The sequence below is a fragment of the Brachypodium distachyon genome, chromosome 1, assembly GCF_000005505.3.
Source record: "Brachypodium distachyon strain Bd21 chromosome 1, Brachypodium_distachyon_v3.0, whole genome shotgun sequence".
NCBI classification, from domain to species: Eukaryota; Viridiplantae; Streptophyta; class Magnoliopsida; order Poales; family Poaceae; genus Brachypodium; species Brachypodium distachyon.
In genome coordinates, this window is record NC_016131.3 from 27,896,618 (window position 1) to 27,919,491 (window position 22,874).

At 47.7% G+C, this 22,874-nt stretch overlaps 1 protein-coding gene, 1 long non-coding RNA gene and 8 other non-coding genes across 10 annotated transcripts; 1 reads left to right on the top strand and 9 right to left on the bottom strand.

The window, feature by feature from the left end:
* Positions 1 to 3,525: 3,525 nt before the first annotated feature.
* Positions 3,526 to 7,024, bottom strand: LOC104585471. Its single transcript, XR_002961784.1, has 2 exons — positions 6,989 to 7,024; positions 3,526 to 4,318 (listed from the first exon to the last, which is right to left on the bottom strand). It is a non-coding gene; the product is annotated as an uncharacterized LOC104585471 (long non-coding RNA).
* LOC112270245 lies at positions 5,055 to 5,169 on the bottom strand. Its single transcript, XR_002962645.1, has one exon. It is a non-coding gene; the product is annotated as a small nucleolar RNA Z278 (small nucleolar RNA).
* Positions 5,303 to 5,395, bottom strand: LOC112270224. Its single transcript, XR_002962625.1, has one exon. It is a non-coding gene; the product is annotated as a small nucleolar RNA Z223 (small nucleolar RNA).
* Positions 5,740 to 5,844, bottom strand: LOC112270295. The gene has a single exon (XR_002962690.1). It is a non-coding gene; the product is annotated as a small nucleolar RNA snoR97 (small nucleolar RNA).
* LOC112270244 lies at positions 5,972 to 6,087 on the bottom strand. Its single transcript, XR_002962644.1, has one exon. It is a non-coding gene; the product is annotated as a small nucleolar RNA Z278 (small nucleolar RNA).
* LOC112270371 lies at positions 6,243 to 6,334 on the bottom strand. Its single transcript, XR_002962762.1, has one exon. It is a non-coding gene; the product is annotated as a small nucleolar RNA Z223 (small nucleolar RNA).
* On the bottom strand, positions 6,404 to 6,488 carry LOC112270305. The gene has a single exon (XR_002962700.1). It is a non-coding gene; the product is annotated as a small nucleolar RNA U36a (small nucleolar RNA).
* On the bottom strand, positions 6,532 to 6,685 carry LOC112270317. The gene has a single exon (XR_002962710.1). It is a non-coding gene; the product is annotated as a small nucleolar RNA snoR134 (small nucleolar RNA).
* On the bottom strand, positions 6,742 to 6,868 carry LOC112270300. Its single transcript, XR_002962695.1, has one exon. It is a non-coding gene; the product is annotated as a small nucleolar RNA snoR111 (small nucleolar RNA).
* A 6,203-nt stretch (positions 7,025 to 13,227) lies between the features above and the next one.
* LOC100835306 (L-ascorbate oxidase homolog) lies at positions 13,228 to 17,236 on the top strand. Its single transcript, XM_003563350.4, has 8 exons — positions 13,228 to 13,703; positions 13,835 to 13,944; positions 15,096 to 15,366; positions 15,485 to 15,587; positions 15,701 to 16,049; positions 16,156 to 16,521; positions 16,610 to 16,688; positions 16,794 to 17,236. The coding sequence occupies exons 1-8, from the start codon at positions 13,545 to 13,547 to the stop codon at positions 17,004 to 17,006; spliced, it is 1,650 nt and encodes a 549-aa protein (XP_003563398.1). The 5' UTR covers positions 13,228 to 13,544; the 3' UTR covers positions 17,007 to 17,236.
* Positions 17,237 to 22,874: the final 5,638 nt, after the last annotated feature.

The following is a 22,874-nucleotide window of genomic DNA, read 5'->3' on the forward strand; positions in this document are numbered from 1 at the left end:
AAGTTGATGCGGTAATCAACTATTTTCTAGTAAAACTTGCATCCCATAGCTAAATTTTGAATTAGAAGTTGCAACAGTATTTACTTCTTTTCTGCTTTTTAGCATATAGTTGCTTCTCTGACCTGTCCAGTTGAGTAGAAATTGTATTACAGATCCAAATTTTGCTTAAATTTTCTTTTACCACCTTTTTCCTATTATAATTAGTTGTTTCTTTCAGCCACTCAATTTTTTTTGAGTAAAAGGTGCACTCCCTAGCTACATTTGTGAATTAGAAGTTGCTACATATATATACCCTTTTCTGTCTTTTAGCATATAAGTTGCTACTCTGAGCTGTCAAATTGACTAGAAATTGCATTTTCGAGAGTCATTTTTCGCCTAAAATTTGCTTTACCGCCTTCCCCCTGTTATAGTTAGTTGCGTTTTTTTAAGTACTCAATTTTTTAGTAAAAGTTGCATCTCCTAGCTAAATTTTGTATTAGAAGTTGATATACATATATACCCTTTTTATGAACATTTAGTTGATCAATGGTGTGAGCCCTTGTTGCGCCAACATTTTTCACCCAATTGAACTGAATGAGGTTGCATCAGCCAACAGGTAATAGATACAAATCCTTGCATTTGTATAGTTTCTTTAGCACCTGAAATGCAATAGCAATACAGTCTTGTACCATCTGTATAGAGGTCTTTGTTTTCCAGTGCAAAGTCATTGCATGTCCATGAACAACATAGGAGTGACAGATCAACAAAACAAGTGCTTGCCGTATTGCATCAAGTAGTACCTTCTTCAGTACAGTAGTAATCGAGCGTGTATATGTGTATCTGAATTTCTTTCCTGCTGGAGTCTTTGTCAGAAAAATGAGGCAGCTCCTTGGCACCAAATAGAGAAAATATCTAAGTATTGCGTCCAGAACAAACTCATGTAATGCCACTCGCACTTTCCAAAGCTGCTACCAGACCATGCGATAGATTACTTGTCAAGACATGTGCTAAGTGCTTATGAAATATCTCCTTAGCTAGACATAAAATCCTGTCATACAAAACTACTATGCTCGCAACATCTCCTGGAGTGAGGGTAAACCATATGCCCTATACTTGGTCTTATAGGTGCCTCGTTTAGAACATTTTTCCATTGAATGTTTGTTCATCTATATGTCTAGATTAGGTTATTTTTGTTACTTTTTTCTTCTGCAATATACATGCCAAACGCTGGTCCCCAGAAGTTTCTGTTTCTTATAACTTTCTCGTAATTCGGTTGCATTTTATTATTTCCTAATTAGGATTTTTTTTAGCCACTCACACATCGTCTTATAGCAGGTTATGGTTCTTGCGTTTTCTTTGCAATGTAATCGCTTACACATGTCCTCTCCTATATAATTGTGTTTTTACCACTCAACTAATGTAGCCCAAATTGCTTTTATTTACTTAGTCGCCCCCGCACTGCCTTATTAGTTTATTTTACAATCATTTAGCTGCCCTCGCAGAATTCATCTACACGTGTGCAACTTTAGTTTTTTTAGAAACTTTCCCCTCCCTAATTTGTTGCTTAGTTGTACATCCAGATTTTTTAGCTTATCGCTTTTCTTGTCAATATAATTGCTCACACACCCCTCCCTTATATAACTGCTTTTCCCCAACTTAACTAATGTACTCCCTCCCTCCCAAAATAAGTGACGTGGATTTGTATAAGAATCAATACAATTTCACGTCACTTATTTTGGGACGGAGGGAGTAGATGCTTTTATTTTAATGAAGTCCCTCACACACCGCCTTGTAAGTTGCCTCCGCTTTTTTTTTTTCCTTTTTTTTGCTTAAGCCTGGGGTGTCTATATGGAACCAGTTGCATTTTTATGAACATTTAGTCGGTCCCTTAGGGATTCATCTATGTGCGTGCGCGCAACTTTAGTTAGTTTTTCCTGAAACTTTTCGCCCTAACTAGTTTCGTACCTATATGTTGTGATATTTTTCAGGTTGTTGCTTTTCTTATCAATACAATTGCTCACACATATACGCCTTTGCTTTTTTTTTCCCAACTTAACTAACCTAATGTAGTTGCTTTAATTTTAGTTAGTCACTCAGCACACTGTCTTATAAGTTGCTTTTACATGTTTCCTTGCCTAAGCATGCTGCCCACATAGTTGCTTCCCAACTTAACTAACCTAATGAGCGGTAATTGCTTTCTTGCCCGTGCATTTTGTAAAGCCTGGTCCTCAAGTTATTCAGAGCTAACATCAGGACCAACTATAGATTTTTTTTGGGACTCACCAGCATTAGCTTCATGTGTATGCACACTCTTGTCTGCCAAAATTTGTGTACAGTACAACGGGAATAAAAGATGTTCCAAAACTATCAATTGCAGATTCATCATTCAGATCGATAGGCAATTCGTTTAGGTCTATCGCATCCATCTGTATTACAGAACAAACATCAGTAACATGCAAACAGCTGCATTTTTTGTAACAAAACATGACCACTGTTTGCCCCTGTTTTTCTTTGTCCTTTTTTCTTTTTTGGGGACCCTTTTTGATGAATTTCTTGCTATAAACAGGTGCTGGGCAAGATTTGTGTCTATATTTTGTACAGTGAAGTAATACAGAGGTTACGAATGAGGACGCAATCTTTTCGGCGCATGTGGAAGAAGACAGAAGTTCCCCTGTGACACTCTAGCATTATCAAGGATTTTCCTGTTTGTGTGCATATCTTTGCTATGAACAAGCTAGGGGCAAGTTTTGCGTCTATATTTCGTACAGTGAAAGCAATAGTTGCATCATATGTTGAACCTAATGCGTGTGTTTCTCTATTACAATGAAGCCTTGGGATCGGGCCCCAGGCCCAGTTGTAAAGGGGCCAGGCGGGGTCGGGCCCAAAATGTGGCCTGAAGGCCCAATCGTTGCTCAAAGGCCTACCAATCCGGCCCAAACCCTTTAAGCCCGACGGGCCTAGCAAAGCCCTTAGGTCTAATGTACAAATTTTGGTTTGGACAAAACTTAAAGAGAAGATAGGCCAAATTTAGAAATAAGTTGGATGGGGCCAGAAATTGGAGAGATGATAGCCGCGCCGGCCTGGCCCAATTAGTTCTCTATCAGGCCCGGCCGACCTCGGGCCTAGGAGGCCGGGCTCACGGTCTTTTTTCTTGTCCCAGCCCTTTTGGCCAGCTATACCCACTCGAATCTCCTAAAAAAAAAAGCTATACCCACTCGAAGAGCTACATTTTGCTAGAGATGGGCCGCAGTTAGGCCCAGAGAAAAAAAAAACAGAACCCTTTGAGAAACAGCGACAAAACAATGAAAACATGTGCGTCGTCGTCAGAAATCATGTCCTGCTCTCCAGAAACAAGTGTGTTCCGTGCAATCGATCAGCTAAAGACAGCATGAACAAGTCCTGCTCTCAGAAAAAAAATTGTTGTGTGCAATAATAGATCAGCTAAAGACAGCATGGACGATATATCCTGTTCGCAACATACGTGCAGCATTGCTTTCCTCTTTCCATTTATACATAAGATAGATGCTCGCGGGTACAAAACGGGACGAGAATAACACGGCCACAGCCACCCCAAGTATTTGCATCCTCTTTCTCTCTCTTAGTTAATTAGACAATGCATGATTAAAAGAAATATATTAAATGAAAGAGGGGACATGTGTGTGCTTGTGAAAGGGGGCATATACTTAGGGTGGCACCGTGTGGTTCGGCGGACGAGAAGGCACAGATTGAGCTATCCTTATTGTTGATCATGGATGTACACGTTCTCAGAAGCTTTAATTAGCTAGTCCTCCGGCACGAAGAGGTAGCGAAGGATGGCTCTCGCGACGACAGCGCCAACCCTCGCGACCCACGGGAACTGGTGGGCCGCGGGCGAGAGTGTAAGCAGGAGGACGCCGAGGACCAGGAGAGCAAAGCCGAGGAAGACGTACGCGGCGTCCGCGGCCGGGTTGCCGAACGAGCAGGTGACCACGACCCAACCGCCAAGCACGGAGACGCGGCCGACGTCGAGGAACAGCCGCTGCACGTGATCAAGGCCGGCGGCGTCGCCGATGACCGGGCCAGGTTCGTTAGCCATTGCCGACTTGGAGATTTGGAGTGGAGTCGTGGAGATGGAGGGAGCCAGGGGCCCAGGGTAGTATATATATGCAGGGCCGTCGCCTTCCGGCAGGCTGAGAAGTACCGTGTGGTTTGCAAAGTTTTGTGGGAAGGCTGGCGTCACTCAGGACAGGCAGGTGCCACTGTTACCGGCCGCCACACGTCAGCTAAGATTCCCGCTGCTACTATACTCTGACACTATTGACCGAGAAATTATTGGTGGATACAATCTAAAAAAAACCTGCTGCACACAAATTTCAGGAAAACCATAATGTCAGTCTGAAGAAGAATTCTCGATCACCAACTTTTTGTTTGGAAGTCTAAGGAAACCAGACAGGCACATACGGTCGACCAAATATTTTAAAAAATCTGCATACATTTATTTTAAAGATTTGCTAAGGCGGCAACTGATGAGGGGACCCCTACCTCTTTTACCATCTTTTCCTAATCATGATATTGTTGTTCGCAATAAGCTCAATGATCTTCGTACTGGACAAATTACAAAAGGACGTGCCAATTAATAGAACAGCTGGTGAATTCGCTCTTAGTTGAATATGTTATTTTTATTAATGAGAATTTTATCCTGCATAAGTTTTTGCTTGCTTATTTTGTAAGAGAGCACATACTTGCGTTACCTTAATTAATTACACGATTAATAACTGAACATCTGCATCTCATTCTCTCACGTTCGAGGCAACCAAATTCCGCTGCGAGGACAAACCATTCACAACAACTCAAAGCATTTAGATTCAGACTCAGGACAACGTTTGAATTCCTGTTTTACAGTCATACTGTAGTATGCAATTCTCGGCCAGCATCTTTATGTTCATCCAACTTTAATTTTTTATTCCTTCAGGCCGTCCACCAGGCTCTGTAAAGATCGCGTTGTTATTCAGTAGTAACTCCGATGAATCAGACTAAATGAAACGACCAGCCAAACCCTACAAAAAGTCAATTAATTTCATGTTACATTATTGAGAACCTCAGACTTGCCCGGGGTTGTCATGCGTATGCAGCGGCCCCAGGTAGGTTCATCCTGTAAACAGGATCCTGGAGCCCTCTGCACCTCCAATCATGGGGCGACGCATCATCGGTGGTTAACATGTAGTTCTAGAGCTTTATTAGTTGATGAATTTTCAGAACCAAAATTACGTTGCAAAGCTCAGAGATTGCATCATCCCCTTACAACAGAGGTGAGACGAGAATCTAAACACGGTTTGCTAAGGTGCGAGGGCTCAGATCTGTAACCGGTGTTTCAGTCATGAATTCTCAGAAGCAGAACTGGCATGTTTGCTGAAAGGGTTTATCATCACAGACAGCACCCTATCAAGAACGAATGTTAAAAACCAATGGAAATTTGAATTGTACGGCTCATCAAAAGAAACTCAAACCATGTTTTCCCCTTGTAGTACTTTTACAGCTTACACAGTTCAAAACGGCATTTTCAAATGTTCTCGTCATATTCACAAACGGGTTGCCTCAGGGTTTGAGTGTTCATAGAGTTTAAGCTCCAGAGGTTTCATATTATAATGTGGTACATAATTAGAATCTGTGGCGTTTCGATTTTTGTAGAGTCTCCATAGTTCGGTATTTTTCTGCAGATATCTTCAGGGCAGTTCAGATTCCAGCTATTCACCGGGCGGGCGGATGAGGAGGGCATTTGACGAATCTCGTGTCGTTATTTAACTCCCATCTCGTAGGAACAAGAGACGAAGCTGATGACAACACATGTTATCCGAGTTTTTCAGCCTCTTCCGCAAATCGGAGAAACTTGCGAGAGGATAGTTAAACTCGGCAAAACAAGACTTCGTTAAAATCATAGAAACTGAGAAGATAGTGCAAACTCTGAATAAAACGAAAAGATTGACAACACAGCTTTCATCTGTTAAGACTTAGAACCTCAGACTTGCCCGTGAATGTCATGTGGATGCAGCGGCTACAGGTAGGTTCATCCTGTAAACAGGATCCTGCAGCCAATCTGCACCTCCAAATGTTGGGCGATACATCATAGGTACTGCACATTAGTTTTGTCAAAGTAAAAAGCCTGATAGTTATTCTACAGATTTATCAGTCACTGTAAGCTGAGAGCCTGTATTATCACTGGAAACTGACAAAACAAAGATTGGAAAAAACATGCGAAGGCACTAGTTAATAAGACTGCGGAAAGGGCATGGCTCAGATCTATAACTGGTTTTTCTGTCATGAATTATCAGAAGCAGAACTGGCGTGTTTGCTAAAGTGTTTATCATCACTGCCTTGCCAAAATCACAGCAGACTCGAACAGAACAAAACCAATCTATAACTAGAAAAGAAACATTTGATATTGGTATGGCTCATATTAAGAAATTCAACCATGTTTTCCCTTATACTTCATGGTTTAATCAGAAGCGCGGGTAAGTTTCTAATCACTGCCATCAATCCAAGCAAAACAAAGAGGGGAAATACAAAAAAGCATATGCATGTCTCCATTACTCTGACACAGGCCAATCAATCACGCGTGGTGTCCTGGCCTGCAACACTGAATGGCACGGTGGATCTAGCACAGGCTTTGGGGCTTCCTTCTTCAGAGGATCGAGATCCATCCGACAAGCCCGGGGTTAGCATCGTGCAGACACACGAAAACAAAAGGGATAAAAATCACAATAAAAGAGATTCAAATTGAAGAGACTGTACGCAAGCAACAATCATATTGCCTACTGGAGGCGTGGCAAATGAAACGATTTCTTGACGCGTCGATCTATCCCCTTCTTGCGAAGACGGAATCACCATGAGGTATTGGTGCCCCCACCATAACAATTCATCAGGAGGACAACGAAAAACCTATTCATGACGAGGTACAAGAAACAGGAACTGGGATCGAACAAAAAAAAGAAACAAACGGGGAGAAAAGGGGCGAGAGCGAGGAAGATGATACCGTGGCGGCGGGTGCTTGGAACCCTAGATCGATGGTGATTTGGGGGACTGGTTGGGAGTTTATTTATAGCCTCCGTGGCGGCGAGTAGAAGGAGAGGACGCGGCGGTCCATTGCGTGGAAAAGGAGAAAACCTAGAAAGCGTATGGGCCTCTTTGGATTTGAGGCCATTTGTACGAGACATTGGCTTGGGCTAGTTTGATTGGGCTCTGTGTATCTTATCTCTTGAACGTGGGCCTCAGCTCTTCGGATCTGTTTATTTCTGAATCCTGGGCCTGTTATCTCTATCCACCCCACTGCCTCAGTCCGGCTCTCCTTGGGTCTTGGGCCTAATTATCTAGTCAGCCTCGGTCAGCCCAGGCGAGGAGGCCGATCGATCTGGTCCCATCTCCCCGCCTGTTTTCTGCCCCTCTTCGTCTTTTTCGTCTGTTCTGTTTTCTTCCTCTCCCTCCCTCGAAACCTCAAACTAGAATAATGTGAAACCCAACTACCCTAGCGTGCCTTACTAATTTTTTTTAAAAAACTGCTTATTAAATCATACGATCTATCATTGCGCTAATTAAGATTGTTGTAGATTTGTCTTTGTCAAACATTAGCGCTTATATTCTGTGATATGTATCTAGCTACCTGCGGTCGGTAAACTCGGTAAACTATAATCATATACTTGACCTTGTCATGTGCCCAGGCTTCGACAAAGCGCTAGTTCTGCCACTGGCGCTAGGGCTAGGCCAGCGATGGTAGCAAATAAGGCCACAATGGAACTTTGTCACCTGTTCCGCGTCGTTACGGCTCCACAAATCCAGCAGCACCCCCCAAGGGGTCAAACAAATAATCTACCAGCACCCCCTCGGTTTCCGCCGTAGTGATGATGAGATGATGGGTGAAACTCTAGCCGCATCGTTCAAGAAATTTCCGATCTCATTTCTGACAATCGATCTGGTCTTTGAGAGAGGGAGGAACCACTGATTAATGTTTATCATCTAGTTTTGCTATTTTTCTTGTTATCTTTTGGTGTTCTTGATGGTGGAGGTATCGTCGTCTAGAAAATTGGTGTCTTGGCACTGTCTTTGTACCGACATTTACATAGCGACCTACTCCATGGAGTCAACCGTTCTTGAGGATCATTTTTTGGTGTTTCTGACTTTTTCCCATGTCGATTCATTAATGGACCAGCGGTTTCACCACATTGCAATGGATGTGTTGTATATTACATCATGGTGTGTTCATCGATCTCAGGTTCCCACTATTTGAAGTTGGCAGCTCATGCGGCTTTCGAAACCTATTAGGTTAGTCCAGCTTATGCAGGTATGATGTTTTGCAAATTTGTCATTGGATACATGGAGGGCGTCAAGATGAGAAGAATGAATATAGACTGATATGTTGATTTTGAAGGATCATGATGGAGCTTTTAGTTTTACCGATGATCTCCATTGCTTCCTTTTGTTTCGATTGTATCGATGTATTGTATTTTCTTTTATTATATCAATGAAGCCATATCTTGGTTCTTAAAAATGAGACAATGGCGAAACATCGCGACCCGCACAAACTCTCCACGCCGCAAGGAACGTCGGTGTCATGCCCCTACAAGCGAGCACAAGGAGGTTCGTGTGGCGGTGAACACAAGGGTGACGTTTTCGGGCAACACGTCCAAATGTTACTGAAGCGACCGCCCCCATACAGGGTTCGATCTCTGTGCTTTAGTGCTAGTCCCTGTATCGATTCACTAGCACACACAGTTCAAGATGTAATATCGAGAAACAAAGGTCAAGTAAATTTTATTATATCGTCATCATCCAGAACTTTATAGTACTTACAACTTTACATAACCACTCGGGTTAGCATTTAAAAATAACATAAATTGTTCAACAGCGAAAAGCGAAGGAATTTTTGAGTCATTTCAACACCATAGAGAGCGCATGTTGGAATGCAGGCTCGTGACCCAACAATGTAACCTTACTCATCGTCGGAATTCCCTACAACAATTTAAAGGTTGTAGCCAGTAGGGTCAATACATTGAATGTATTGGCAAGTTCACCGGGGATTATAACAGATCCTATCAAATATATGCAATATTGGCTATGTGGAGCTCATGCTTTTTGGCGTGGAAGTAATTAACATAAATTTTATCCTACTACAATTTAATTTTACAGTAAGATAAATTTATTGGACATCGGGAAGACACACCGATGCTCCTATTAAAAAAACGAAGGACATTGAGTAGACACATCAATGCTCCTAACCCATGTTCAAACCATTCATTTTATTTTACAAATTTGAATGAGTGAGACCTTACTTAGTTTCCATATCCAACTGCTCATAATTCGTCCATAACCGGGGACACGGATAAGTATTTAGTTTTGACACTCTCGAGAGGTTGTACACATTCTCCACAAGAAACCGACGGGTTAATCCCTTGCTGTCCTTAGGGTAGAGTAGCAACGGCGTCGATTACGGGATTTTCAGAAGTAATTCCCTGGACCATGAGAGAATCACGCTCCACCTACACGGCTACATCATTACAATTTCTCGGGTTTAGGTTCATACAACATATTCTATTCTCGCCAGAGCCCATATAGCATGTGGTTGTACTGGAAGCAATTTAAATAGGAACCCAATTCAGCCTCTGGTTACCCTGGGTGGCATTTCACATTTGCGGCGCAAGCGCTCCCCGAATCCACGGAGAGACGACTCAGAGGGCACCATAGAAATGGACCTGACGTCGCGTACATCCATAGTACTCAAAGCCGCCCACCCAGGATGATTCTTTAGGGGCTGATTTTAGCCATACTTCAAAATAATATTTATACCAACAAAATTTCTAGAATGAAAGTGGTTCCCTCCCATGCATATTTACATAGCACGGCTAAGCGTAAACTAATACGATGGCTATTGGTGGGGATTTGACGGCGAGGAAAATCTACTCTACTAGGACAACATAGCTAGCATAAATATAATAATTTAATTCTAATGCAATTCTACAAACAACGCTAATGCATATAGGATTAAAAATAAGTGTGATGATAGGTGATTCATGATCAAGATGAACTTGCCTTGTCCAAAGTTGTTGCTGTTCTCACACTCTTCGCAAAGACAGGGTTCGCACTCCGAATAATCTAACAATCAAACGTATGGCAAAATAAACAACCATACAATACATACAAGCAATCAAATAAAATATGTCGTGATGCCATGCACATCATGCAATCCTAAATTTGGTTTATGTCACAAATAATTTCTTTAGTGATTTAAATCTATGTGATGAATTGTTAGAATCATGTTCATGGTGTGGAATAAGGAAATCATTAAACAAAGCCAGTTTAATCCATTTTAAGCTAGATTATTCTAACTTTGGCGATGCATTCATTTTTTTTATACACAAACAATTTTTCTTCTGGTTCCTCTGGGTAGAGGGTACATCTAGGAAATTATAAGAGTGGGTAAATCGTCCAAAAAAAATTTAAACCAATTTTTAGGTGATAAAGTCCAAAGTTAAACATTCTGTCATTTGGTCCTACTTCAGTTGTCCGAAACTGAAAACAAACTGTGCCAAAAGATTCTACATGTCATGAGGATTCCAGAAAGGTGCGGTTCATCAAATTTGGCCAAACGGATCAAAAGTTATGAGTGTTTGAAGTTCCAGGGGTTTTTCTGCAATTTTACCATTTATTTCGTCTGAGATCAATTTTTACATTATGTTACATGCCACGTGGCGTCCTCTGATTCTCTGGTACCGGTTCGGGGTCTAATTAAAACGTGACCGCCGGATTTCATTTTAGGCGAGATGAACGGCCGAGATCGAAGGGTACCCCTTCGATCAAAGCTTCTAATCTCGGGCGTTGGTTGAAATCCTACGGCCGGGGAGGGGTCGGGCTCACCTCCGGCGGCCTAGGGTTCCGGCGGCGAGCTCCAGTGGCGGCGGCGTCACAGGCGGGCGGCGCATGGGCGTCGGTGGCTTCCGGGCGTCGGGGAAGACGTAGGCGAGGGCGGCGCAGTGTTGCGGAGTTGGTGACGCGGTCGGCGCGACGAGATGAAGCCAGGAACGACGCCTAGGACGACTACAAGTGGCGGTGGCGCCGGTGGAACTCCGGCGAGTTCGGGCTGATGGCGTCCGGGGGCTATGAGACATCAAACACAGGACCGCTCGCGTCAAAACGAGCGCAAAGCAACGAGGATTAAGAAAAAGGGAAGCTCCGGGTCTATGGCTCACCGTGGTGTCTCCGGGGAGCAAAAATGGCCGGCAGGGACTCCTAGCTCCGGCAAGCAATTGTGGCGGCGTGGACGCGAGTGGAGTGAGGGGGTGCGGGGGAAATGAGAGGGGGAGGGGCTCTTTATAGTGACGCGGGGGAGGGACTTTAATTCGCGCTCTAAATCGCGAATTGAAGACGAGATTTGATGGAGGTGCTCGCTAGATTGCCGGACCGAGGTTGAAAACAACCTGACAGGTGGGTCCAACCTGTCAGTGTCCGTTGGACCGAGGGCGGCGGCTGGCTGGGCGGGCGCGCGGATGCGTGCGCGGGGCGCTGGCTGGGCCGGTTCAGCCCATTTGGCCAGGCCGGGCCGGTCCGGTTTCTTTTTTTTTTGTTCGTTTTCTTTTCTCCTTTTCTTTTCTGTTTTTCCTTTATATCTTTTGATATTGAACTCCAAATGACCTCAAATAAATTCCAAAAAAATTGTAAAATTATATCCTTTAATGCCAAAGCATCCGGGACTTGATTTCCTCCAAAAGCAAATTATTAAAATTAGTTTTGCTTATATAGTTGCCTCTAGTGCAATAATATTTAGAAACAAAATAGTTTTTCAACTCCAAAATAAATTCCAAAAATTATGGGGTAGCTCATCTTATTGCATTAAACCCCTTTTATTGTTTTCAACCCCATGGGTTGATAAATTCCAAACAGATGCAAAGTAAAAGTTTAAAAAGGTAAACGGCTTGATAAAAGGTTCTAAAAAATAATTAAGTCTATGGTAAGGTGCTCAAAATGCATAAATGATATTATGCTAATGAGTGCAAATGCATGATGCATAGTTTGGAAAAATTGTAAACATGTGAAAGGGTAATAATGGAGGAGGCTCGACGGAAAACATCAGACGAAGGTATGATCAGAATAGAGATAAGAGAGAGACCAACCCGCCAAACATGACTTGTGGGTTTAAGGATCTCAATTAACTGAGATAAAGGTTAAGAATTTCTGAGAATCACATTACAATTTTCTATATTTTATTTAAAAACCAAACATAAAATAATGCGGAAATATTAAAGAATTACAGTGCATTTTATCAACTTCTAACAACAAAACACTATAGTACCTTGGAGTTGAAAAATAGTCTTTTCCTTTATTATCAAGAGACAGGTAACTTCAAAACTTACAAAACCCTGTCCTCGGTCGATGCAGGAAGGGAAGCTAGCTCCACCAATTGTGTCGGTGCAGCACAGCATGCAGGTACTGCTCCTGCTGGTTTGTTCGACTCTTTCAAACAGTATATGAACCCTCATGTCATGTACAGTTCTCAGCTGGCGACCCGAGCAACGGAGCAAAGATGACGCATTTCTCCGGGGTACAAACTACAAAGGAGGTGGAAACGCCAGTGACCGAACCCCGGCCTGGCCATGTGCAGCGATGAACCGAGACCCCCAACGCGTCTGCGGTTAAAGCGACTTACCAAGAGGACCAGATCACCAAGGCAGGGTACACATGGGCGACAACGTGGGGGGTTCACGAAGGCGCGCTAGTGGCGCACGCAGCACAGGTTTCGCACGGGGGATCGATCTCGGCGTACGTCCGTGATCCAAAAGCTCGTGGGGCTCGTGACATCCATCGGGGAGCAGGTGAGCAGCACGCGGCAGGCACGTCCTTCCTCCCGGCCTCTGGTTCTCGTGCGGAGGGTGAGCGGAACAATTTTTTTTCTTGCTCCGCGACGCGTTTTCAGCAGAGCATGTCGGACGCGGAGAGCAGAGGCACACAGGCAGCGCTGAATTCATCGATCGAGTCAGCAGAAGTAAGTACCGAAGCGACGCAACGCGGTGGATTTGTCTGAGGATTGATTACTCTGTTTTCATTTCACCTAGCGGTAATATGCTAACGGTTCGCGTATCACGTCCGTAGCCCCAGGTTTGAGCCCCCAGGCTTCCGTTACCACCGTGTACGCGTCCGTCCGGCCGTTACGGCCCCACGTCCCCGTGATAACGGGGCCGTGCCAACCCACGCCACTCCCACCTTGCCTCCCCTCCCACGAATCACGAGCACCATTCCTCTGCTCTCCTTCTCCATCCAGCGATCTACTGATCCACATATGCCTGAAATCCAGCAAGCGCGGCGTAGCGTGCCGGCATCCGTCCACCAACCAATCGCCAGCCATCCCAGCGCCTGCCACCTGCGCCCTCATTTATATTCTTCCCCACCACCTCTCAGATTGATCCATCCATAGATCCCTTTCCTCCCTGCCACTCTTTGACCCACCTCACTGGCTCACTCCACACTCCTGCCCCGGGCAGCGGCGAGGGAGTGTACAAGCACAGCACGCGTACAGTGGTGCTGGAAGGAAGGAAGGAAGGACGGGAATGGAGGCTCCCTCGTCGTCCATGTCCTCCACCATCTTCGTCCTCCTATTCCTGTTCGCCTCGTCGCTCCTCCTCGCGGCCAGGGGCGAGGACCCGTACCGCTTCTACACCTGGAACATCACCTTCGGCGACATCTACCCGCTCGGCGTCAAGCAGGAGGTATGTGTTCATCAGCCAGTGCCCACGCACCCTATGTACATTCCGCTCTTCTTCTTCTTCTCCTTGTTCTCTGCTCTTGCCTGCCCTGAGCTGAACCTGCGAGTGGGGATGGATAATGGCGGTGGGTGCAGGGGATCCTGATCAACGGCCAGTTCCCGGGCCCGCAGATCGACGCCGTCACCAACGACAACATCGTCATCAACGTCTTCAACAACCTCCCCGCCCCCTTCCTCCTCTCCTGGTACTACTGCAATTTTTCATCCCCTTCCTCTGTCTCCTTATCTTGTCTCTTCATTCCAAGCGAGGCATACTCTCGAATGTGTACATGTATCTCTCTGCTGGCTGCATGCTGCATTCGTGCTGGGATGCATATATCGTGCCGGTCGGTCCCATTCCGGGGCTGGAGTAGATCATGATGTGAAATCTTGAAATGTGTAGACGTGCTGATATTCCGGCCCAAAATTCGTCAAAAGTAACACTAGATGTTTCTGGGTGAAAGCCGTTTTTTTCTTCTTCTCGCAAACTACTCACTGCCTGGCTGCCTGCTGTCCAATTGTGGTAAAGAAAACGGTGCTAGTACTGTGTTACTTCCAAGGCATCAACTGTGTGCAAAAGTGGACAGTTACTAGTAAATTTCCTCCAGTAGAGCTGCCACATGTGTAAATCTTGATTTAGTAAGCACCTTGCAGAGCTCGTGAACGATGATGCCCCTGAGAAGCTGAGACTGAGAGGGAGTGAGCTGTCTCAGTGCAGGCAAACGGTTGGAGTTATATTAGTACAGTATTTAGCTAGACGGGATCTGATGCTATTCTGAGATCTACTCACGTCTTTATCCTTTCGTATATTGCAATTTTTTTCCCCCATGTGCTTTCGCTTTCACTACAGATCAACGATGAAAGAAGCAAATGCACAACGAACGCCCAGTAGTAGTATCAGTGAGTGGGCCTTGTATGCTTCAGCATTCAGCATGTGCAGTCTGGATGCGTTTTCAGGCTTCTTTTGCCTTTTCAAGCCTAGCAAGAGCCTGCTTATTTCCCAACTTCAACAACACCCATTTGCATGTGGGAGAACTAACTTCTGTTTTAAGAAAACAACACTATAGTCATACGATCCTCTCCTGTGGTATGTGAATTACTGTTAAGAAAGGAAGAAGTAGCACGTGGTATTCCTTTTCTATACTAGCTAAAAAAAAACTACACTGAATTGTACCTGCATTGATCTCCTTGTTACCTGATGATCTTGAAACTACTGTATGGCAGGCACATTGTTCTCTTCCCTTGCGCACTCTCCCTTTTTGTTTCTTTTGCGTTTTCATGGTTCCTAGGAATGTTAATTTCATGCGTGAAGGTATACCATGCTGTAAATGTTACCTGACGATTCATACATTTCCAGGCAAGGAATTCAGCAGAGGAGGAGCTCATGGCAAGATGGTGTGTACGGCACGAACTGCCCGATTCCTCCAGGGGGAAATTTCACCTACAACATGCAATTCAAGGACCAAATTGGGAGCTACTACTACTTCCCCTCTCTGGAATTGCACAAGGCAGCCGGTGGGTATGGTGGCATCAGGGTCCTAAGCCGCCCGAGGATTCCTGTCCCGTTCGATCCCCCAGCTGGTGACTTCACCATATTGGCTGGCGACTGGTTCAAGCTCAATCACACCGTAAGCTTATATGTTTAGTTTATCAAATCGTGGCATTTCAGGAGCAGAATAGCATTTTGCATATTGCATCTTTGTGCCAACTTTGGCAGATCAGTAACAAAAATTGAAACTGTTGTAGGATTTGAAAGGCATTTTGGACAGTGGCAATGACCTCCCCTTCCCTGATGGGCTTCTTATCAATGGCCAAGGCTGGAACGGGAACAAATTCACAGTAGACCAAGGTAAAAAAAATCAACAGATCAAAACGACATGGCAAAATATGGCTGACAAGCATTTCATGTTTATTTGTGACGACAAAATTGCACTGAACCAGCTTTGATGTAATCCTGGGCAGGGAAAACATATCGTTTTCGGGTATCGAACGTGGGGATCTCGACGTCCGTGAACATAAGGATCCAGGGCCATTCCTTGCTCCTGGTTGAGGTTGAGGGGTCACATACCATGCAGAGCAATTACTCGTCGCTAGATGTCCATCTTGGCCAGTCCTACTCGTTCCTCGTGAAGGCTGATCAGGCACCCCAGGACTACACCATCGTGGTCTCCACGCGCTTCGCCAACCCTGTGCTCACCAACACTGCCGTTCTCCAATACAGCAACTCGAATGGAGCCCGCGCCGCGTTGCCGCCTCCGCCCGAGCCTACGGTCGAGGTCGACTGGTCTATGAATCAGGCTAAATCAATCCGGTAAGATAAACAATTTCTACATGATATCATACATTGCTGCTGCTCTGAAGGAAAGGACTGAAATTAACATAGCTGTTCTTCTAACTCTCTGACGATCAATTTACAGGTGGAATCTGACGGCGAGTGGGCCGAGGCCGAACCCACAAGGATCATACCACTACGGGCTCGTGAACACGACGAGGACGATGAGGCTGGCCAACTCGAGGGCCAACATCAACGGGAAGCTGAGGTACGCGGTGAACAGCGTGTCCTTCATCCCGGCCGACACCCCCCTCAAGGTGGCCGACTTCTACAACATCCAGGGCGTGTTCACGCCGGGGAGCATGCCGGACAACCCGACCGGCGGCGCCGCCTACCTCCAGACGGCCGTCATGGCATCCAACATGCGGGACTACGTCGAGGTCGTCTTTGAGAACGCCGAGAACTCCGTGCAGTCGTGGCACATCGACGGCTACGCATTCTGGGTCGTCGGGTATGCGTTTTCGCCGTTCTCGCAGATCATGGGCTTGATTTATCAATCAGACAAGCACCATTAATTTCTGGATGAAATGATCGAACAGGATGGAGGGAGGGCCGTGGACGCCGGCGAGCCGTCAGGCTTACAACCTTCGAGACGCCATTGCTCGGTACACGCTGCAGGTACGTTCATCCGGAACCACAAGGAAGCTCAAATCGTACTGCCTCAGAGTTGAGAGTCCAGAGAGATGAGATGAATCTGGGTTTGATGGACTGTTAATTTTGCAGGTGTATCCAGGGTCGTGGACGGCGATCTACATGCCGCTGGACAACGTGGGGATGTGGAACGTGAGATCTGAGAGCTGGGGGAGGCAGTACCTGGGGCAGCAGTTCTACCTGCGGGTGTACTCGCCAGCCAACTCGTGGCGGGACGAGAACCCCATCCCCAAGAACGCTCTCCTCTGCGGCCGGGCTTCCGGCCGCCGCACAAGGCCTCTCTGAGTCTGAGTGAGAACCATCAGATCATATACGGCACGCGACTGGCTGGATCTGAGAATCAGATGGCAGCGCAACGCGCGATGTCTACTACAGAAGGGTTTGATGCTATGCCTTTGTGCGGCAAGCGTCTTGCTTGCACGCATCATTCCATTTGATTGATGATATATTTGTAAGGATGGTTATATATATGGCATAGATCAACCGGAGATTCTTAATCGGTTTCTTCTTTGATAGTATTTGCAACCATCGGCCGTTCGGAGTAGTACTAGCTTGTCCCCGTTTCCGTACCAGAAAAGGTTTGCGTGCGTGGCTCCGTGGTCAAGGCATGTTCGGACATGATCAAGCCGTTTCGATCAACCGAGATCTCCGTGGTCAAGGCATGTTCGCCTTCTTTTCCCTAAAAAACAAAAACAATAAATAAATAAATCTCCGGGTTCTTATTCAGTCAGGTCGATCTCAACTCTCAACCATCCGCCGCACATCGACGTCGAATACATGGGTCTCTGCCAGAGCAAGCCTCGCGTCGGCGGCGGCAGCAACTGCCAGGGTCTCTGTCGAAGCAAGAAGAAGCCTTGCGCTTCGCCATGGCCGGACCTCCCGCCGGAGCTCGCGGGCGACATCTTCGCCCGGCTGCCGTCCCTCAACGACCGCCTCAGATTCCGCGCCGTCTGCCGCGACTGGCGCCTCGCCGCGCAGCGGCAACGCCCGCTGCCGCCGCCCAACTCCACGCCGTGGATCCACCTCGGCCACGGCGCCTACCGGAGCCTCTCGGTCTCAAACGGCCAGAAGAAGACGCGCGGCCGCTTCGCCGCGCCCGGCCACTGCCGCGCCGCGGCCTGCTTCGGCAGCTGGGTCCTGTACGAGCACGTGCCCACGGGCCGGTGCTTCCTCCGCGACCCGTTCCCGGGGGCCGCGCCCGCCATCGAGGTCCCCTGCCGCTACCACACCCTGAGCCGGAGAATCGTCGACTGGCCCGACGTGGTCGGCGGCGACTGCCAGCCGCGCGCCGCGGGGTGCTACGCCACGCGGCCGCACGAGCACTCCCTGGTCAAGATCCTCGCGTGCTCGCCCACCCTGATCGTCGCGATATTCGCCGGCAGCGCGTTCGACTCCGCGCCGTTCAACTTCGCGTGTTTCCGGCCCGGGCCGCGGCCGCGGCCGCTGCGGTCGCAGCTGCCCTTCTTCGTGAAGCCACCACCGCCGCCGGCAGTATTTTTCTGGTCACCGCCGCCGGTAACCGCATCGTCGTCCGGTGATTATTATCTACGTCGTCACCAGCCGCAGAGTCGGGCCGACGGCGAGTACCGCTACAAGGAGATAGCTTTACACGGGGGAAAGGTCTTCGCCGTCAGCTCCACAGAGGAGCTCTTCGCGCACGAGCTATTCGTCGGAAATCATCAGAAGCAATCTCTGAGCTGCGTCGAGCTCGTCATCAGCCAGCGGCCAGCAGCGGCGGCGCCATGGCCCTGCAAGACCCACGACTGCTACCACCACCACCTGGTGACGTCATCCGACCAGCGGAACAAGCTACTCATGGTGCGGTGGAACATCCCGCATTGCCAGGCCGATCTTGATCTTGATCTTGATCGCGATTGCCGGCGCCGGGTGATGGATCTGCAGGTGTTCGAGGCGGACTTGGAGCGGCGGCGGTGGACGGAGGCCAAGGACATTGGGCGCCAGGACCTCTACGTTTGCCGGACTGGCTCCCGAGCGCTTGCGCCGGCGACAGGATCGACGGAGAAATGTGGCCGCGTGTTTGTTATGGTCAGTGAGCGGGCGTCGGCCGCTGCCCTGTGCAAGTGCTGCCATTGCCAGGAGCTCGTGAAGAACGGCGTTCCGAGCTACTGTGTCTATGACATGATGAGCGGCGAAGTTAGTCTGTTTTCGTTGGATGGAGAGGATTCTGATGCTCCTACAAAATATGTCAGGTCGGAATGGTTCTTCCCTGGATGTGAGTGAGAATCCACGAGATTGATCAATGGCTCAACGAACAATTTGTTCACATCCTACACGGTTGCATATGATAGTGCATGCGTGCATGTCGGCATAGAAGTGTATGCACAATTTTTTTTCTTGACAACATTAATCATCTTTTGATGTCCTTTATGAGCATCTTCAATGGGGTGCCCCAGCCCAAAACAGGTCTCAATGGGCTATACCCCAAACAGACAAAATTGCTTTTTTGTCCGGACATATCTTCCAAACTTGCCCTAAATTTGGGGGAGAAACAGAGTGTCCGTTTGTCCGGGCCTGACCCACGGCCTTTTTCCCTTCCTCCTCCCGAACTAGGTCGATCCCTTCTTCCCCCACGGCTGGTTCCTTCTCACGTGACCTGCTGCCATGGAGGAGAAGCGGGGGCCGAGGCACCTCCCGTCGCAGCCCCGCGCCCTGGCGCCATGGACGGTGCGGCGAGGCCGTCCACTCCCTCCCGGCGGCTTCCTTCGCCTCCTCGCGCCCTAGCCCCCATTGACGGCGTGCCAAGAACCTCCGGGTTGCTGCTGTCCACGCCAGTGCCACCCGTCGCCTCCCCATGCCCTAGCCGCGCCGAGAAGCTTCGCACTTGCCGTTGCCCACGCCGCGGCAGCCGTCACAGGGAAAAAGACCTCAATCCCCAATCCTCAGAGCTTGATACACATGTTGATTCACTACGCCAGAATGGGTTACTGGTGCACGAGCTCCAGTGGCGGTACAGCTGGTCCAAAAAATTCACCGCCACTGGACATCGTTGGAGGAATCCAAAACGAATACCAGTGGTGGTGAGCAACCACTGCCACTGCTAGTGGAGCACCAGTGGCGGTGAAAGCACTCGCACGACCAGCACCGCCACCGATGCTCTAGCACCCGTGGCGGTGGTCATTCACGGCCACTGGAGCTCTTTAATAGTCACCGGCGCACGAGCATTAGTGGCGGTTAAAGTGGTCGAAAAAACAAACCGCCACTGATAAGTCGTTGAAAGAATCTGAAACGAGTACCAGTGACGGTTAGCTTCCACCGCCGCTGTTAGTGGAGCACTAGTGGCGGTGCCAGCACTCATGCGGCTTTCACTGCCACTAGTGCTCCTAGTACCAGTGGCCGCATCAGTTAACCCCACTAGTGCTCCTCAGAGATTCCCATCCCGTTTACCAGTGGCGGGCAGATTCTTTAATCGCCACTGGTAAGTTATCTATAAAGCAAAGTTACTGTGGCCTTATCTTCCTCAGCTCGCACGTCTCTGGACCAGCTGCGGCTCCTGAACACACAGGCGACGACGAAGCTCTGCCAAAATTCCATGGCGCCGGCGACCGGAAGGTTGCTCCCTTTCCCTCTCCTTCTTCCTCCTCACCCTCTCCTTTCCTCTAGCTCCTTCCTCTCTTCTCTTATTCCTCGATGTGGCTGAAATGGCACCGGCAGCCGGGAGAGCTCGATCTCTCTCCAGGAGCTGTCCCGGCCGCCCCCCTTGCTTGGGAGGTCCCCCACTCTTCCCCTAGCTCCGTTTCTCCCTCCCCTCTGTCGTCTCTCTGGTTGCTGTGCGCGCACCCCCTCCCCTCTGTCTCTCTGGTCCCCTCTCTCTGTGATTAATTAAGCTCTCTCTCAATAAAATATGTGTTGAATGTGTATGTTCCGCGGCCATCGTGCCGTGTTTGTGAATATTTTTGTTTGTACATGCATACGGGCCATCGTGCCGTTTGTGTTCACGTGTGGGTGTGGGTGGGTGTTTTTTTGGCAATTTTTTGCAAAATTTGTAAATTTTATAGCAAAGGTCATGCCGAAATTTTGTGTGATACTATATGTAACTTGATTTATGTTTGTTTATCGTGTTTTATCTCGATGAGCCGTGCTTGGATGTACGAGGAGACAAGAACTTGCGAAGAGTGGATAAGAAAACTGAAGGACTTCACTGATGTCGCCATGGAACATATGCTGAGAAAAGGGGACGACATGACATGTTGTCCATGTAGCAATTGTCGTAACACAATGATGCTTTTGCCAAGCGATGTAGAGTTGCACTTGCTCCTACACGGTTTTGTGTTAGGTTATTCACGTTGGACTTGTCACGGCGAGGATGCCATTGAAGTTGAAAGCGACCCAGAAATGGAGAACATGGAGCATAATGATCCACCCGACGAACCATGCCGTGGCGAAGATCAAGAAGTTCCGCAAGGCAGGGTGGCCGAAATGCTAGATGATGTGCACCTGCGTAAACAGTTAGATGACGCTGACGATGTGCCCGTAAATTCCAGAAGCTGAGGGAGGACGCAGAGACGCCGTTGTATGAAAATGCAGGGCCTGACAAAAGTGTGCTGGAAGTAACGCTCGAACTTCTCTGAATGAAGGCAAAATATAACATCGTGGACTCGGAATTCACGGATATTTTGAGTTACCTTTCTACGGTTCTTCCTGCGGGCAACATGTTGCCTAAGAGCACGTCAGAAGCGAAGAAGGTGGCATGTCCCCTCAGGTTAGAGGTTTTCAGATACCATACTTGTCTGTTGGACTACATCATATACAAGGGTGACTACAAAGACATGCACAGCTGTCCAGCATGCAAAACATCCCGATACAGGAAGAAAGACCCCAATCCTGAGGGCCTCCCGGAGGAAGAAGTGACTCGTGGTCCAGCGGCGAAGACGGTATGGTACCTCCCGTGTGGTAGCCGGCTGGAGCGTTGGTTTCAAAACGAGAAGGAGGCCAGGTTGTTCATCTTCCACGACCCGACTCAGAAGGATATCGATCCTGATGGGGTGTTCCGTAACGACGATGGTGTACTTAGACACCCCGCCGATGCGGCTCAATGGAAGACCATGGACGAGGAGTTTCCAGACTTCGGCACAGAGCCCAAGAACATCAGGTTCGGGATGAGTACGGACGGAATCAATCTGTTCGGAAACATGAGCAGCAAACACAGCACATGGCTGGTGATCCTGTTCATATACAACCTTCCTCCGTGGCTTATCATGAAGAGGAAGTACATCCACCTATCCATGCTCATACAAGGCCCTAAGCAACTAGGAGCTGATCTGAACGTGTATCTGGAGCTACTGAAAGATAAACTTGCGGAACTTTGGAGTACGGGCTGAAAGGTTTGGGACGCTCACAAGAAGGAGGAGTTCACCCTTCGGGCAGCTTTGCTGACATGGGTGCATGACTACCCTGCGAACGGGAACTCATCTTGCCAACGCACACATGGGTACAAAGCGTGTACAAAGTGCGGGGATGAAACGAACTCATACAGGCTGCCAGTTTCACAGAAGATTGTGTACATGGGACACCGAAAGTGGTTGCAACGCGATGACCCATGGAGGAAGGACAAGAAAAAATTCAATGGGAGGACAGAGCCTCGCCCGAAGCCCAGAGAAAATACTGGGCACGAAATTTATGAAATTGTTAGGAACTTGAAAGTTGTTACCGGGAAAGCAAATCCGCAAGCGAAAGAGAAGAATGGCGATGGACCTGTGTGGAAAAAGAGGTTGGTGTTTTGGGACATGCCTTACTGGAAATTCTTACAAAGCCGTCACACCATAGATGTCATGCACGTCGAGAAGAACATGTGTGACAGCTTGTTGGGCTTGCTAATGAACAATGCAGATAAGACAAAAGATGGGCCAAAGGCATGGAAGGATCTGGAGTTCTTGGGCATAAGGAAGAAGCTGTGGGCGGTAGAGGAAGAGTCACCGGAAGACCACAATGGTGAAGTCACGGTAACGACACGATGTAAACCTGCGTGTTACACCTTGAGTAAAGCCGAGTTACACAGAATGTGCCAGTGTCTCCACAGCATAAAAGTTCCATCCAACTACTCGTCCAGCATCAAGAGACTCGTTGACATGAAGAGTCACAAGCTTGTTGGCATGAAGTCTCATGACTGCCACGTGATTATCACGCAGTTACTTC